The 12,827-nt window shown below is 34.8% G+C and overlaps 1 protein-coding gene across 7 annotated transcripts in view; it reads left to right on the top strand.

Moving 5' to 3' along the window:
• USH2A (usherin) overlaps positions 1–12,827 on the top strand; it is a 392,395-nt gene that overhangs the window by 198,691 nt on the left and 180,877 nt on the right. For all 7 annotated transcript variants that reach the window (XM_074897210.1, XM_074897211.1, XM_074897212.1 and 4 more), the window contains 2 exons: positions 1,282–1,429; positions 8,864–9,015. In XM_074897210.1, the coding sequence (XP_074753311.1) occupies positions 1,282–1,429; positions 8,864–9,015 (300 nt within the window). The remainder of the gene's footprint in view (positions 1–1,281; positions 1,430–8,863; positions 9,016–12,827) is intronic.

Raw genomic sequence — 12,827 nt, 5'->3', positions numbered from 1 at the left:
TGAACACAGGGAGTAGTTTTGTAGTTATGTTGGGAGTGTAATTTCCAGTGAATCCAAAACAATCTTGGTGTATAAAATAACCTCTCCTGTACAAACAGTTCTTATTTTTACCCGTGGGGCTAGTATACACTTTTGGAGTGGGGTAGGAAATACACTGACTGCTCTCTGATTGAGAGAAACATTTTGTTCCTGGAGATCTGGACAGCAAGATAATTTTCCCTTTGTGTGCTGATGATCCAGAGTGGGCTACTTGTCCACTTCAGCACATGGGCAACTCCTAAAAACACAGGTGGTCCCGTAAGTTTAATTAAGAGTATGTCTAAATCTGAATCTTTGTTGAATTCAGGATTTGATTTATTTTGTTGCTAAACAATAACATTAAAAAGAAACAATAAACTAAACCAAGCACCTTTAAATCCAGTAGAGAGTTGATATATTCTATACTGTTTTTAACTTCTCTAAGAAATCCTGTCTCTTATCATTGATCTTAGGGCAAGTAATTGGAAAACCAGCACATGTAAGGACCACAGCTGTGTAGTCTTGTGTTTGTGTATGTAAAACTTTCAAAGCCTGTTATATGAGGCAATATGCACATTTTCTTGCACATCGGATTGTTTCATAATCAAGCAAAATGTAAAAATCGTGTAATCAATCTTTTCTTCTGTGGTAACTGAAATACAGATGATTTGATTTTGTTATCCATAAACATGTAAAAATAAGTGTTGCATATTGATTTATAATAGAGTGGTTTTTCACTATTTTTATTGCATCTGTGTGCCAGTTTGTGTGCTGTCATGAAGTGCAGGACTGCAGGACTGTCTGAATGGCTTTTGTTTCTCAATAACTGTTTGGGATAATTTTTAAAGTGCGTTGCAACTTGGCCAATGTATTCTGCATCTGGAACTTGTGAGAACTTTTCAGTCAATTCCAGGAGTTTTGCACAGTAAATTATATATACTGTATTGTAATTTTCTTTACCTGCAGCTGCAAAAGCAATGGAAATCTAATTGTGATTATGACTCATAGTCAAATGCAAAATGCTACAAGTCAAACATTACTATAATGTTTTAGCTATATTATACCTATAAACTAAGTATCATGAGTAGCACATCTTGTTACTTAAAAAAAGAGGTAACAAATCTATGCTAAGAAAAGTATCTTCTATAAAAAGCACGGACTTGCTAAGTTTAGATAAGTAAAATTTATAAAACTTTACAAAAAATCATTGCTAAAATTATTGGCTTTACATTGAAATATGTTTGTTTTGATTCATATTTTAAGGCTTGCACGGGAGGTGGATGTTCAATAAGTGAAGCTAGCACAGCTATAACAGATGAGAGTACACCAGAAGGTGTTCCTGCTCCAAAAGCCCAGTCATATTCATCTGAGTCCTTTAACATCTCATGGACTAAGCCTGAGTATCCGAATGGTAAGTGAACTCTTTTAGCCTCAAGTTAAAAAGATGATTAGTAAAGGTAAATTAATATTCTAAATGGCAGCTTATATGTGGTGCTTAATTTTTAATGATCATTTTAGCACATAAAATACCTGAGATAGTATCATTGTCCGCAGCTAGGAGATTGTGGTTTTCAGCCTATCGTACGGTTTCAGTGGCTCAAAAGTGCTCCCTTTTGATAGTTCTTGTGTACTGCATCTCATTGTTTAATGTTTTCCAGGATAACTGAGCTGAGGAATAGGCACTCTTGGAGAATATCAGTCTAGGATGTTCATTTCACCCTCCAATAAAACATTAATTTCTTTTACATTAAATGATATGTAATAATCATTATATTTGTGTTCTACATAATCATCTTGAAGGTGTACGTTTCCATGGCTGTCAAAGTTAAATAATATACTTTCTTTTGTTTAGAAATGTTTTCCATTTTGAAATATCAACTGGTAAAACTTTTGGACAAATTTTACATTTCTGATGATATTGCACAATATCATATGGCCTTGGAATTCACCTCGATTTTTTTCAATCATGCATCTAACAGTTTAAATCACAGCAGAGGACGTTTATACAGAAATCACTGAATTTAAAGCAACAGAAATATTTTCCTTCATTGGCTTATAATATTGATATATATCAATTGTTTCTCACAGTGGTTTCACATGAACTTCATTTTTCCCCTGCAAGTTTTTGCCTGCTTTCAGTTGTGGTGGAGCACATCCAACTTGTACAACTTCACTACAAGACACTTTAAATGATTCCCCCAAAAATGGTGATTGTAAGAGCTACATATATGTAATATTCTCTAAGTTCTTACATTACTTTTAAAAAGAAATAAGAGTATGTCATTTGCTGTTAAATAATGTATTTGATATTTAATGGTTCTTTGTATAGGAGTCATATTGGAAGAATTTGCCTCCTAGCCCCTTAGAAACTCTCTAACCCTGTTTCTAAAATTCCATCAGCATTTGTGGCAAAGGCTTAGAGGAAAGCAAGGAGGAAGGAAAAAGGGGCAGGGGTAAGGGAGGGGAGGGGAGGGGGGGGGGCAGGAAGGCAGAAAGGCCATGTATGTGGCTTAGTGGCTGAAGTGAATAATTTTCAGTGAAATGGGCATTTTTTACATGTTATAGTTTATGTTAGGACCTGATCCTGTTATCCTTGCATTATGGGAAAAAATCCAAATAGTTCAGAGAGTGTTTTAGCTAATCAAATAAATATAAATATGTACATACATATATTTATATATGCAACAGCACAGGATAAAGACCTATAGTTTGATAAATAAATTTCCACATGCTTCCTTTAAAACAATAAAAGTTGGGAATATGTAACTAAATTTGCTCTTTGTATTGTTCTGTTAATACAGCGTTTGCTATGTACAGCCTGGCTCTCCTTTTAAAAACAATGGATAGGTTGTTAGGAAACAACTGAGAGTGTTAGAGCACCCTCAGAAATTTTGCAGATGACACCAAGATGGGCAGTAGTATTGACCTCCTTGAGGGTAGAAAGGGTCTACAGAGGATTCTGGCCGGTCTGAATCGATGGGCTGAGGCCAGATGTGTGAGGTTCCACGAGGCTCAGTGACGGGTCCTGCACTTGGGTCACAACAACGCCACGCAACACTACAGACCTGGGGAAGAGCAGCTGGAAAGCTGCCTGGAGGAAAAGGACCTGGGGGGGTTGATTGACAACAGTCTGAACATGAGCCAGCAGCGTGTCCAGGTGGCCAAGAAGGCCAATGGCATCCTGGCTTGTGTCAGAAATAGCGTGGCCAGCAGGGACAGGGAAGGGATCTTACCCCTGTACTCGGCACTGGTGAGGCCGCACCTTTGGGGCCCCTCACTACAAGAAAGACACTGAGGTGCTGGAGTGTGTCCAAAGAAGAGCCACAAAGCTGGTGAAGGGTCTAGAGCACAAGTCTTATGAGGAACAGCTGAGGGAACTGGGGTTGTTTAGCCTGGAGAAAAGGAGGCTCAGGGGAGACCTCATCACCCTCTACAACTATCTGAAGGGAGATAGATCATAGTGAGGTGGGTGTTGGTCTCTTCTCCCACTTAACAAGTGATAGGACAAAAGGAAACAGCCTCAAGTTGCTCCAGGGGAGTTTTAGACTGGACATTAGGAAAAATTTCTTCACCAAAGGGTTTTCAAGCCAGGCTGCCCAGGGAAGTGGTGGATTCACCATACCTGAGGGTATTTATAAGATGTGTAGATGTGGCACTTAGGGACATGGTTTCGTGGTGTTGGGTTAGGTTAACAGTTCGAGTCAATGATCTTAAAGGTCCTTTCCAACCTAAATGGAAATGTTTCTGTGATTCTATGAAATACAATAAATAGCTTGTTAGGAAAGCTGTGAATCTGGACTGGATGAGCAGCAGATGGGATAAGAACCAGGGGAGTTTTATAAAAGAAATTATATTCTTCTGTCTTTTCATGTCTTTTCATCCATGGAAACTGGAGGTGTCAACAGCCTTGATGACAACACTGTTCACCTCTATATTGCGGTTTTGAACAGTGCATTTAGGTAGTTACCACATTTGCCATATAGTCTACTCCTGTGTAATCCTGAATACAACCTGTGTAGGCCTTCTGTGTATATTTCTCCCCTTTTAAAATATTCTCTGATATTTTCACATCTTCTCACTATTTGAAGCCCATGGAGTATTTTTTCCTTGGTACTGTTCTTATTTTTTGGTGATATGTGGATAGTATGCATGTTGCTGTTAAAGGGTTTTCCTTAGGGTAGGAACTGATGAAAGGGATTTGGCGAAGTCAGCTGCTGCTGTCCTGCCGTGCAGGGAAAGGCTGCTGCTTTTCACCTGTGAGCTCTTGATGAGTAGTGAAGAGTGGAAGAATTGGTATCTCATGAGCATTTGGCAGCCAGAAGGGTATTAGGAGAGCAGGGACTTTGTTTTTTCACCATAATAATAATATGTTCACACTTGCACAGTGGTCAAGAAGGGATATGCACATTTTCTTTCATTTTTCTTCTTTCTTCTGCGCCACTTTTTGGGGAGTTTCAAAAAGATCATATAAATAAGCACATTTTTTCCCATTCTCTTATTTTTTTTCTTTCTAATTTCTTATTTTCATCCGTTTCCTTATTTCACAAAAGAATTTTTTTAAAAAAAGGTGTAAAACTTTTCACTATGCAACTGCTTAATCAGGAAAGATTACATTGTTCAGTGACTTATTTTGTTCGTTCTCAGCATATCTTTTGGGATGCCTAGTGGCCACGTCATTTATAATCGCTCTCTGTGTCAGTATTTTAAAACTGTGTAGGAGGCTGAAAAATATCATAGTTGAGAAAACTGAAATATAAGAAAGACAAGCAGAAGGAACTTTCCCTTAAATTTTCTTACATCAGCATTTTACTGGTGTATTCTCATAGTCAGAAGTTTCTAAGGTTTTTTTTCTTCCAAAAAGATAGAAACTGTTTCCCACTTTTGATTTAATTGGTTTGAACTCGGCGAGTTTTAGTCTACTAGGTGTAAGCAGTGCTTTTTGAAATGACTCAGCTTGGCTTTGTTTCATGGGGAAACCTCAGAACTGCAAAGATTTGCATATCATAAACTATCATCTCCTTAGTAGTTCTCTGAAACCATTCCTTTACCTCCCTTCTCTCTTCTGATACTGTATGACAAGTTACTGTTTATTTCAATGGGCTGAGGAAACTTACTACTATCACTGATGTTGAATGGGTGTGTAGGCTGACTGGGGTTTGGACAGCATAGACTTTACTATGGTCTCTTGATATATATGGAGTCCAGCTGCCTGCCACCAGTTAGAAAAAGTTAAGGGGGATTAATATGCTACCCTTGAGGCTAAAGGTGGCAGATAGGATTAAAGGCTATTTGGCTTCTTCATAAAGATGACACAATCAAGCTTTGAGATAAGAATTCATCTAGACATCAAAGGCTAATGTTATCCAAACATGGATATTGAATTTCTGGGATCCATTTCCATTGAATTTAAGGCCAATTTTTTTTTTTTTTTTTGTGAAAAAATTTAATTTAATAGAAAATAGAAAATGATACACTTAATTGTTTGTTGAAAGTTGCTTCGGAAATGTCATTTATGTGCCTGGTGTAGAAAAAAGATTTGGAAGATTATATGCTGAATATATTTCTAATATGCACATTTTCTTTGTCTCATTTTCAAACCAACAATAAAATGGTTGATGGGACATGGCCCAGAGGTATGCCATTTTACAGCAGGACCCTCCTCTATTTCTATCAGACATGTGTCACATATGTAGATAGTGTAATATAAGCAGTATTGAACATTTAGTCGAGGGCAAGATATGGAGAAGCTTATGAAATAACATGTGACATCAGATATTCTGTTTTGAGCCTTCACTATTCTAGTGGCTTCAATAAGGAATCATATATTCTTCAGAACATATCCTTTATAGTCTTGCCATATAATTTGAGGTCTGCTCTTTTAAAAGCCATCCACATAAAAAAAGTTACCTTATCTCTTTTCACCATTGAAAATTTTCCGTAGATGATCACTTCTCAAAAACTTTGCTTTACTTGTGTACATGTTGTAGATAAAATCAAGTCATGATCTGGACTGTATCTTCCAAGGCTATATGTATGGGAAATATTAGGTATAGTAAAAACTGGTTTATATTCAGTGAACTGATTCAGTACTTGGTTCTACAAATCCTTGTGCTTGTGAGAAACAACTTGTGTTTGTGGTCAGTGAAACTGATGTAGGTAAAAGTATGTTTGCTTAAGATTTGACCTCTAGATTGTACCTTAAGAGTAAAGTGCTTGTATCACTTCAGATTCAAAACCTACTTTCATCTTTAATGTCTGGAATATCATTGACAGTTTATATGGCCTTACACAGGGAGGGGAGAAGAGGAAGAAAAAGGGAAGATTGTGCAGCTTTCTACAGTTTAAGCTTAATTTGCATTGTTGGATTTCTTTCAAAAATGAAACATAATTGTACTATAGTCAATTGAAATTTTGTCTTCAGTGAAACCAAGATTGAATCTAGCTACCTGGACTTAATAGTTATGAAGAAACTGCATCTTTTCTTGGTGACCGTCTGTCACTTGTGAAACCTTGTAAACCACAAAAATGTGTTATACTCTTTAGTATTTCATGGATGTTAAACCAGGAATTTCCAGCAAGTCTTGAGAAGTACATAAACTTTGGACAAACTTTGAACTTCTCAGTATGGTTTGGAAACATATACTGCTGAAATAGAGAGGCTAAGTTATTTATCCCTGGATGAAAAGTATTATTGCCTGATTTAAAAAAAAGGCTTCACATTTACAAGTCAGACCCTTTTGTTCTGAAATGTACTTTTTTTCTTTCTTTTCATTCTGTAATTTTCTCCTTCAGAGTCACATAAGGCAAAAGCAGAAGTAAAATCAAGAGATAATCGATCAGCTTATTAGAGACGATTGCTCTCTGACAGTACTGGGAGGACTAACAAAAGCTCAGTATTGCCCAGCAAGCTGCTCCTCAGAGTGTAGATGATCCATAGTGCTGTGGTTTTAGGAACACTTTAAAATAACGATCCAGTTAATTAATACTGAGTTACAATGGGGATCCTGTAGAGGTACATATGACACCCACATTAATATCAAATGATCTCATCACGATTCATGCTGTTACCATAAATAATCAAATGAATTAATAACCCATTACTTTAAAGGGTTAGTGCTACTGATATAGGTACTTCAGCGTTGGGTTTTTTTTTTCCCCTGTAGAACATCTCCTTAATGCCAGTGTTCACATTTTTCCTCTGAGATAAATATAATACTTTTATATATATATAAAATTTGTTTATTTAATGTAGGGCAAATACCAACCACTAATGCCCTTGCTTTACAAGCAACTGGATACAGAACCCCAAGGGATTTTTGCTTTAGGAAGCCTGTCAAATGTGGTAGGATTGATAGTATGAGATTTACCAGGACTTCCTCCCACATGCACGTCTCTGCTGACTTGAGTTTAGCCTCTCAGTTTTCTAGAAGAGAAAATCAAGGAATCTGTGAATCACTTCACTATACTCTGCATTGCTTTAGCATATAAATCTTTTGAAGTATAACTCTTCAAAGCTTAGCTGAAACAGTTGTGTATACACTTTTATTTACAAAGCATTTCTTCATTCAGTAGAGGGGAAAATCTTTTCTCAGTTTAACACAGAATCTTCCTCAATGTAGTTTCAAACAATTCTGTTTTAAGGGAAGGAAGGACGAGCTGAGCTATGCTTTTTACATTATGAAGATGTTTTCTATAATGAGAAGATTAGAAGCCATACTCTAAACTGAACTCACTTCAAATGAATCTTATAGCTTTGCATTTATTGGCCTTAAGATTTCACACTTAATTAGCTTTAAAAAAAGGAGAATATTCAGAAGTGAGTAAGATGGAGGACTAACCCTGAGAAAAAGGATTCCTTTGCAAGCTCAACTTCCAAAGTCTAAGCAAATCTGTAAAATTTGGTCTTTAGTTCATTAAATTCAAAACACTGTGTACATATGGTCTGTACAGGATTCATGCTATACTATCATGCACCTTTGGAAGAACAGAGATTTAGGTTTCCTTATAAATGGGATAAACAATCACCTGCAATTTTTGAGTTAGTATTAGCCAATTACACCAGAAGGACAATTCTGTCCTATATCTAAAACTCTTGCTAATGTTTGAAAATGTGTTTTCTTTCTTTAGATTGAATAGATAAGGAATAATTTACTTCAGGACTTTTTCTACGGCATACTGGGAAAGAAACAGCAATCCATACTATTTTGTGGTTTTGTTTAGAAAAGTGGGTAAAACTGTTTGTTTTTTGTTTTTTTTTTTTAATAAAAAATAATGAAGTATCTAGTTTATTGGCAAAATGCAGAAAATCTCAGATAATTATCAACAAGAATGAGTATCAGTAAGGTGTTTTGTGTGAAAAAATTATTTGTTACCAATTTATTGTCGTTATAGCACTGTCATAAGTTGTCCTTCAATGTTTCAATTACATCGTAGATCATTATTTTTTTAAAGTCTAAAACTGTTAAGATGTGAGATGGTTTTGTGTGTCTTTCTAGTTCTTGTTTCAATAACCATATGCAGAGTAGGTTGTGAAAAAGAATTTCCTCACTTTTCCTGATTCCAAGGTGATGTTAGCTGCTCTTCAGAAACAAGTTTGTTAAGGGGTATCTCTGGAACAGTGTAATTGTTTTCAAAACATGCAATACACTTGTAAGGTTTTCAACAGTTGAAAGATGGGAGAATGTGTTTCTTCGAAGTGTTGCATACACAGTTCTCCTTAAACACATACCTGATTAACTGCAAACTGTTTAAAATACTCCTACTAACACCCTAATGCCTGTAGCATTAGTTTTCTTCTAAAGTCTGTAGCTCTTTAGATATTGAGTGCTATCACATTGTTTTATAGGTATTATTACTAGCTATGGATTGTATATGGATGGTGTTCTGATGCAAAATTCATCACAGCTAAGTTGTTATGCTTATGGACTTGCTCCTTGGAGTCTGCATTCCTTCAGAGTCCAGGCATGTACTGCAAAAGGCTGTGCTTTTGGTCCACTGGTGAGTACCTTAATTTGCATTCTGGGAGTGTAATAAATGTCAGATGACAGTGAATATCAGAGTAAATGGTGATGATTCACTCTGGTCAGTACTAACCCATCTGGCAAAATGTGACATTTAAAAAAAATTCCTGTTTAAGAGCTGCTGAAGATTTGATAGGTCACTGTTAGGCACTGTTCCAAAGTAGAACATAGTACAGTGAAGAAAGGCAAAATTTGAGCTGAAACACACATTATTTAAATTAAATAGAGTTAATATGTTTGAAAGGTGCAGATGTGCTTTAGCCAGATTTATAAGGATGTATATAAAGAAAGAGTTACTGTTTCAGTAACGAGCAAATTTCTAGCTGCCTGACTGAAAAGACTAAAGTTAATTTGAGAATTACAGAAGCCAGAAGTGGCAACAGCAGCAACGAAAATATGGGGATTCATAAATATCTTTTGAATGCAAGTATGTGATCAAAATATTATAATGGACATATTTTAACAGTCTTGTACAGAGCTCAATTTTTTCAGGATTTGAGAATACAGGAATATTAAATTTGGCATGTGAAGCAGAAGCCTTCTGAGGCTTTTTTATTTTGTTAAACATTTTTAGACATGTAACAGAACTGTTAAGTCCAGTATGATTTCATAGTACTGTAGCTGATGAATAACTGAAATAATATCTACTGTGCTTGGTTTTGTTTTCAAGCATAACTGAGAAAGAAACCTATGTTAATTCTGAGATCTAATTTTTTGTTTAATTCAGCTTTATATGTGCACTTTTAATTTTGCTAATAAGAAAAGGAATAAAAAAGAAAAAATTAATATTTGGGAGTTTTTTATGTTGTTCTGTTTATTTTTTCATAATAATTTATAATATCACTATCTTGTCCTCTGGAAAGAACCTCCAGATTTTACTGTTATGATATAATTCCTTAGTCATATATTCAATATTCTATTCAAGATTGCTTTCTTTCAAATGCTAGTAACATCATCTATCTGTAGAAGATTAGACTTTATAACCATTAAACATTTTATAGCTTGCTCTACTTTGAATGATATTTACTCTTAAAAGCTTGAATGGCTTTTTGCCATTTTTTCTTGTACAATTTTTACAATTTCATATATACCCCATAAGCAAACCTTGTTTTAAGGTGTTTGATGTGTGGTAACTTAATCCGTTGTGTTAGTAGTGATATTTAAGTCATTACCAGACTATGCATACAGATGAAATATGTATGTTTTCAGTACTTCTGTCCTGTTAAGTAGACATCACAAGGACAGAACAGAACAGCAGTATTAGGGTTTTAAAAAATATTTTTAGTAGCCTTTTTTCACCTCTCCACTGAACTGCAGACTTATAACTTGACTTTTGAAACAATTCAAAGTAGGGGTCGCTGTAGCCGATACCCATCTGCATCCCATGATCAGTACACAAACTGTTTTCTAAAGCCAGCGATCCATCTCTAATCACAGGAGTTGAAGTACAACGTCTTTATTTAGGCTCACCTAAGTGCTGCCAGGAAGTTAAAGCACTGCATCTTCATCTGATTGTTTGAAAGATTTTTATATCAATTACAGAATAAATCCAGCACTTAAAAAAAAAAAAAACAAAAACAAAAAAACCCAAAAAAAACCAAACAAAAAACCCCACCAAAAACCCCCAACAAAAACAACACCAAAAAAACCAACCAAATGTTTTGCCTGTACTCTAAATAGTATGGGAAACATCTCCCAGTAGTAAATTGAGATGCTTCCAGCTATTTTTGTTGCTGATCTTGTGCTTAATGTGACCTAATCGATGAATGAATGCTATGTGACTATCCTAAATACGGAATTTCTCCAGCTTATGTTTCTGAAGGTGGCTCTGAAGATCTTAATCGATTATGGGAACATTAGCAGTTACTGTGGGTTAGATAGTTTTTGTTTAATTTCTTTTTTTCAGTGACTGATTTATTTTCAAGTGAGATACAAATTAATAACATGTAAATTAAGAAATGCTAAGTTTTAATCTCTTTCTAGGAAAGCCAAGATATTGCTTTTGCATCTGCTCTAATTGGCTTTTGTTGCTTAAAAAGGGATAAAAATATGGATTATCAAGAAATAACATAACATCTAATAGATTTTTTAGAGGAATTCAGGAGATTATAAAATTCTTCTGGTTTTGAAAAGTGTTAGCTCTTGTAAATATCTTGTAAATAAATGGAAATGAATATTTGTCATCTCAACCCACTACTATTAAACTGAAATTTCAGGTTTTAGCTTATGTGTATGCTATACATTTTTTTTTTTAAACTTAGACAGATAACAATGTTTTCCCTATATTATTTTTTTTAATCCTATGATTTAGCGCTACTCATATAGTGTTACTGAGTCTTTTTATTATTAATAAAAATATCTGAAAATATTACAGAATTGTGTATAAATAATGTTTAGAAAAAGAAACATGAAATAGGTTTTCTGCGTCATATGTTTATATAGAGAAGGTATGTATTTTTTGCACAAAATATTGCTTGCAAAATACACTGCAGAGGTGTACCTGTAGAAGATACTGCATATACTGATTCTAAACAGTGTTTCAGTATGTTTTATACTGGAAAGAATAACAAGTCATAAAGAAAAGGCTAGAGACACAATACAGCTGTTGCAGCTGTTTCAGATGTGGTATAGTTTGCTATAAAATAGTTTGCCATAAATTCATACTGTTTTAAGAATATTTAAATCCTCTTCAGTAGAAAAAATGGTTTATATTAATTTCTCCGTGTTTCTGATGGGATGAAATTGGAGTACCAGCATTTAGCAGCACAGCTTTACAGGAAACTATTTTAGCTTAGAAAGCACAGTTTAGTCAAATTCTTCCATAAGGATGTTTTTGACTGAAGTACCCAAATAATCAATGTGTCACTGATCCAATAAATCTGAAGCATTTGTTTATCTTTAAGCATGTACTTTATCCTATTGAGTTTACTGCAAGTGCTCAGCTATTTTAAATATAATAGAGTGTATAAATATAGAAACACATGTAGAGATATTGATGCACATCAAAGATCTAACCTGGTACTTACAAAGAAAAAGCTTCCCAAATTTTACATGCTAAAAAATAAAACATTCTTGTTTCAAGGACAGAGAAAGTATGTTTGGTTATTTTGATGGCAGAGCAGGTGTGGCAGATTAAAAATAGCGTTTATTAGCACTCCCATGAACCTGTAGCTGAGAGGCACTTAGAAAGGTGTGAAACCATGTTATACCTTAGGAAACACCAAATAATTAATGTATGAGAAACCAACTTGTTGCCATAAGTAACATAATAGCAAATTATTTTGTTCCACAGCACTGAACGTTTACTACAAGTTATTAAATTTAAATTCTTAATTTCTGTAATATTGAACGACTATTTATTGATATTAAAAAATCTTCCATATTCTTTACATTTTCCAGTTCTTTAATCATATTTTGTTCTCTTTTAAAGATCTACTTTTTATTGCAACTTATATTTGTTAGGTGAAATTAGAAGTTAATTCAGGGAGTAACCAATACTCCCCAAAGGATATTTTTTCTCTGAAATATCTACAGTATTTTACTACAGCATTTAAATGCATGTTCCTTACAGTTGTCTTTTAAAACGCAGAAACTAAAAAATCTGTGGTCTTCTCTTGCTGCTTCCTCTCCTAGCGCTAAGCTGAGATCATTCATACACATGAGGTGCAATGATATTTTCAAGAAATAATTACTGGAAACGAATGAAAGATTAATTTCCTGTTCCTTACAGGAGTCTCCATATAAAGTACGATAGTTGCTGGAGAGCTTCAAACAAAGGAAAGTAAAATG

This window comes from Athene noctua, chromosome 1, assembly GCF_965140245.1.
Source record: "Athene noctua chromosome 1, bAthNoc1.hap1.1, whole genome shotgun sequence".
NCBI lineage: Eukaryota > Metazoa > Chordata > Aves > Strigiformes > Strigidae > Athene > Athene noctua.
The sequence above is the reverse complement of the archived record's forward strand: the minus strand, read 5'-3'. Positions and strand labels throughout refer to the sequence as shown.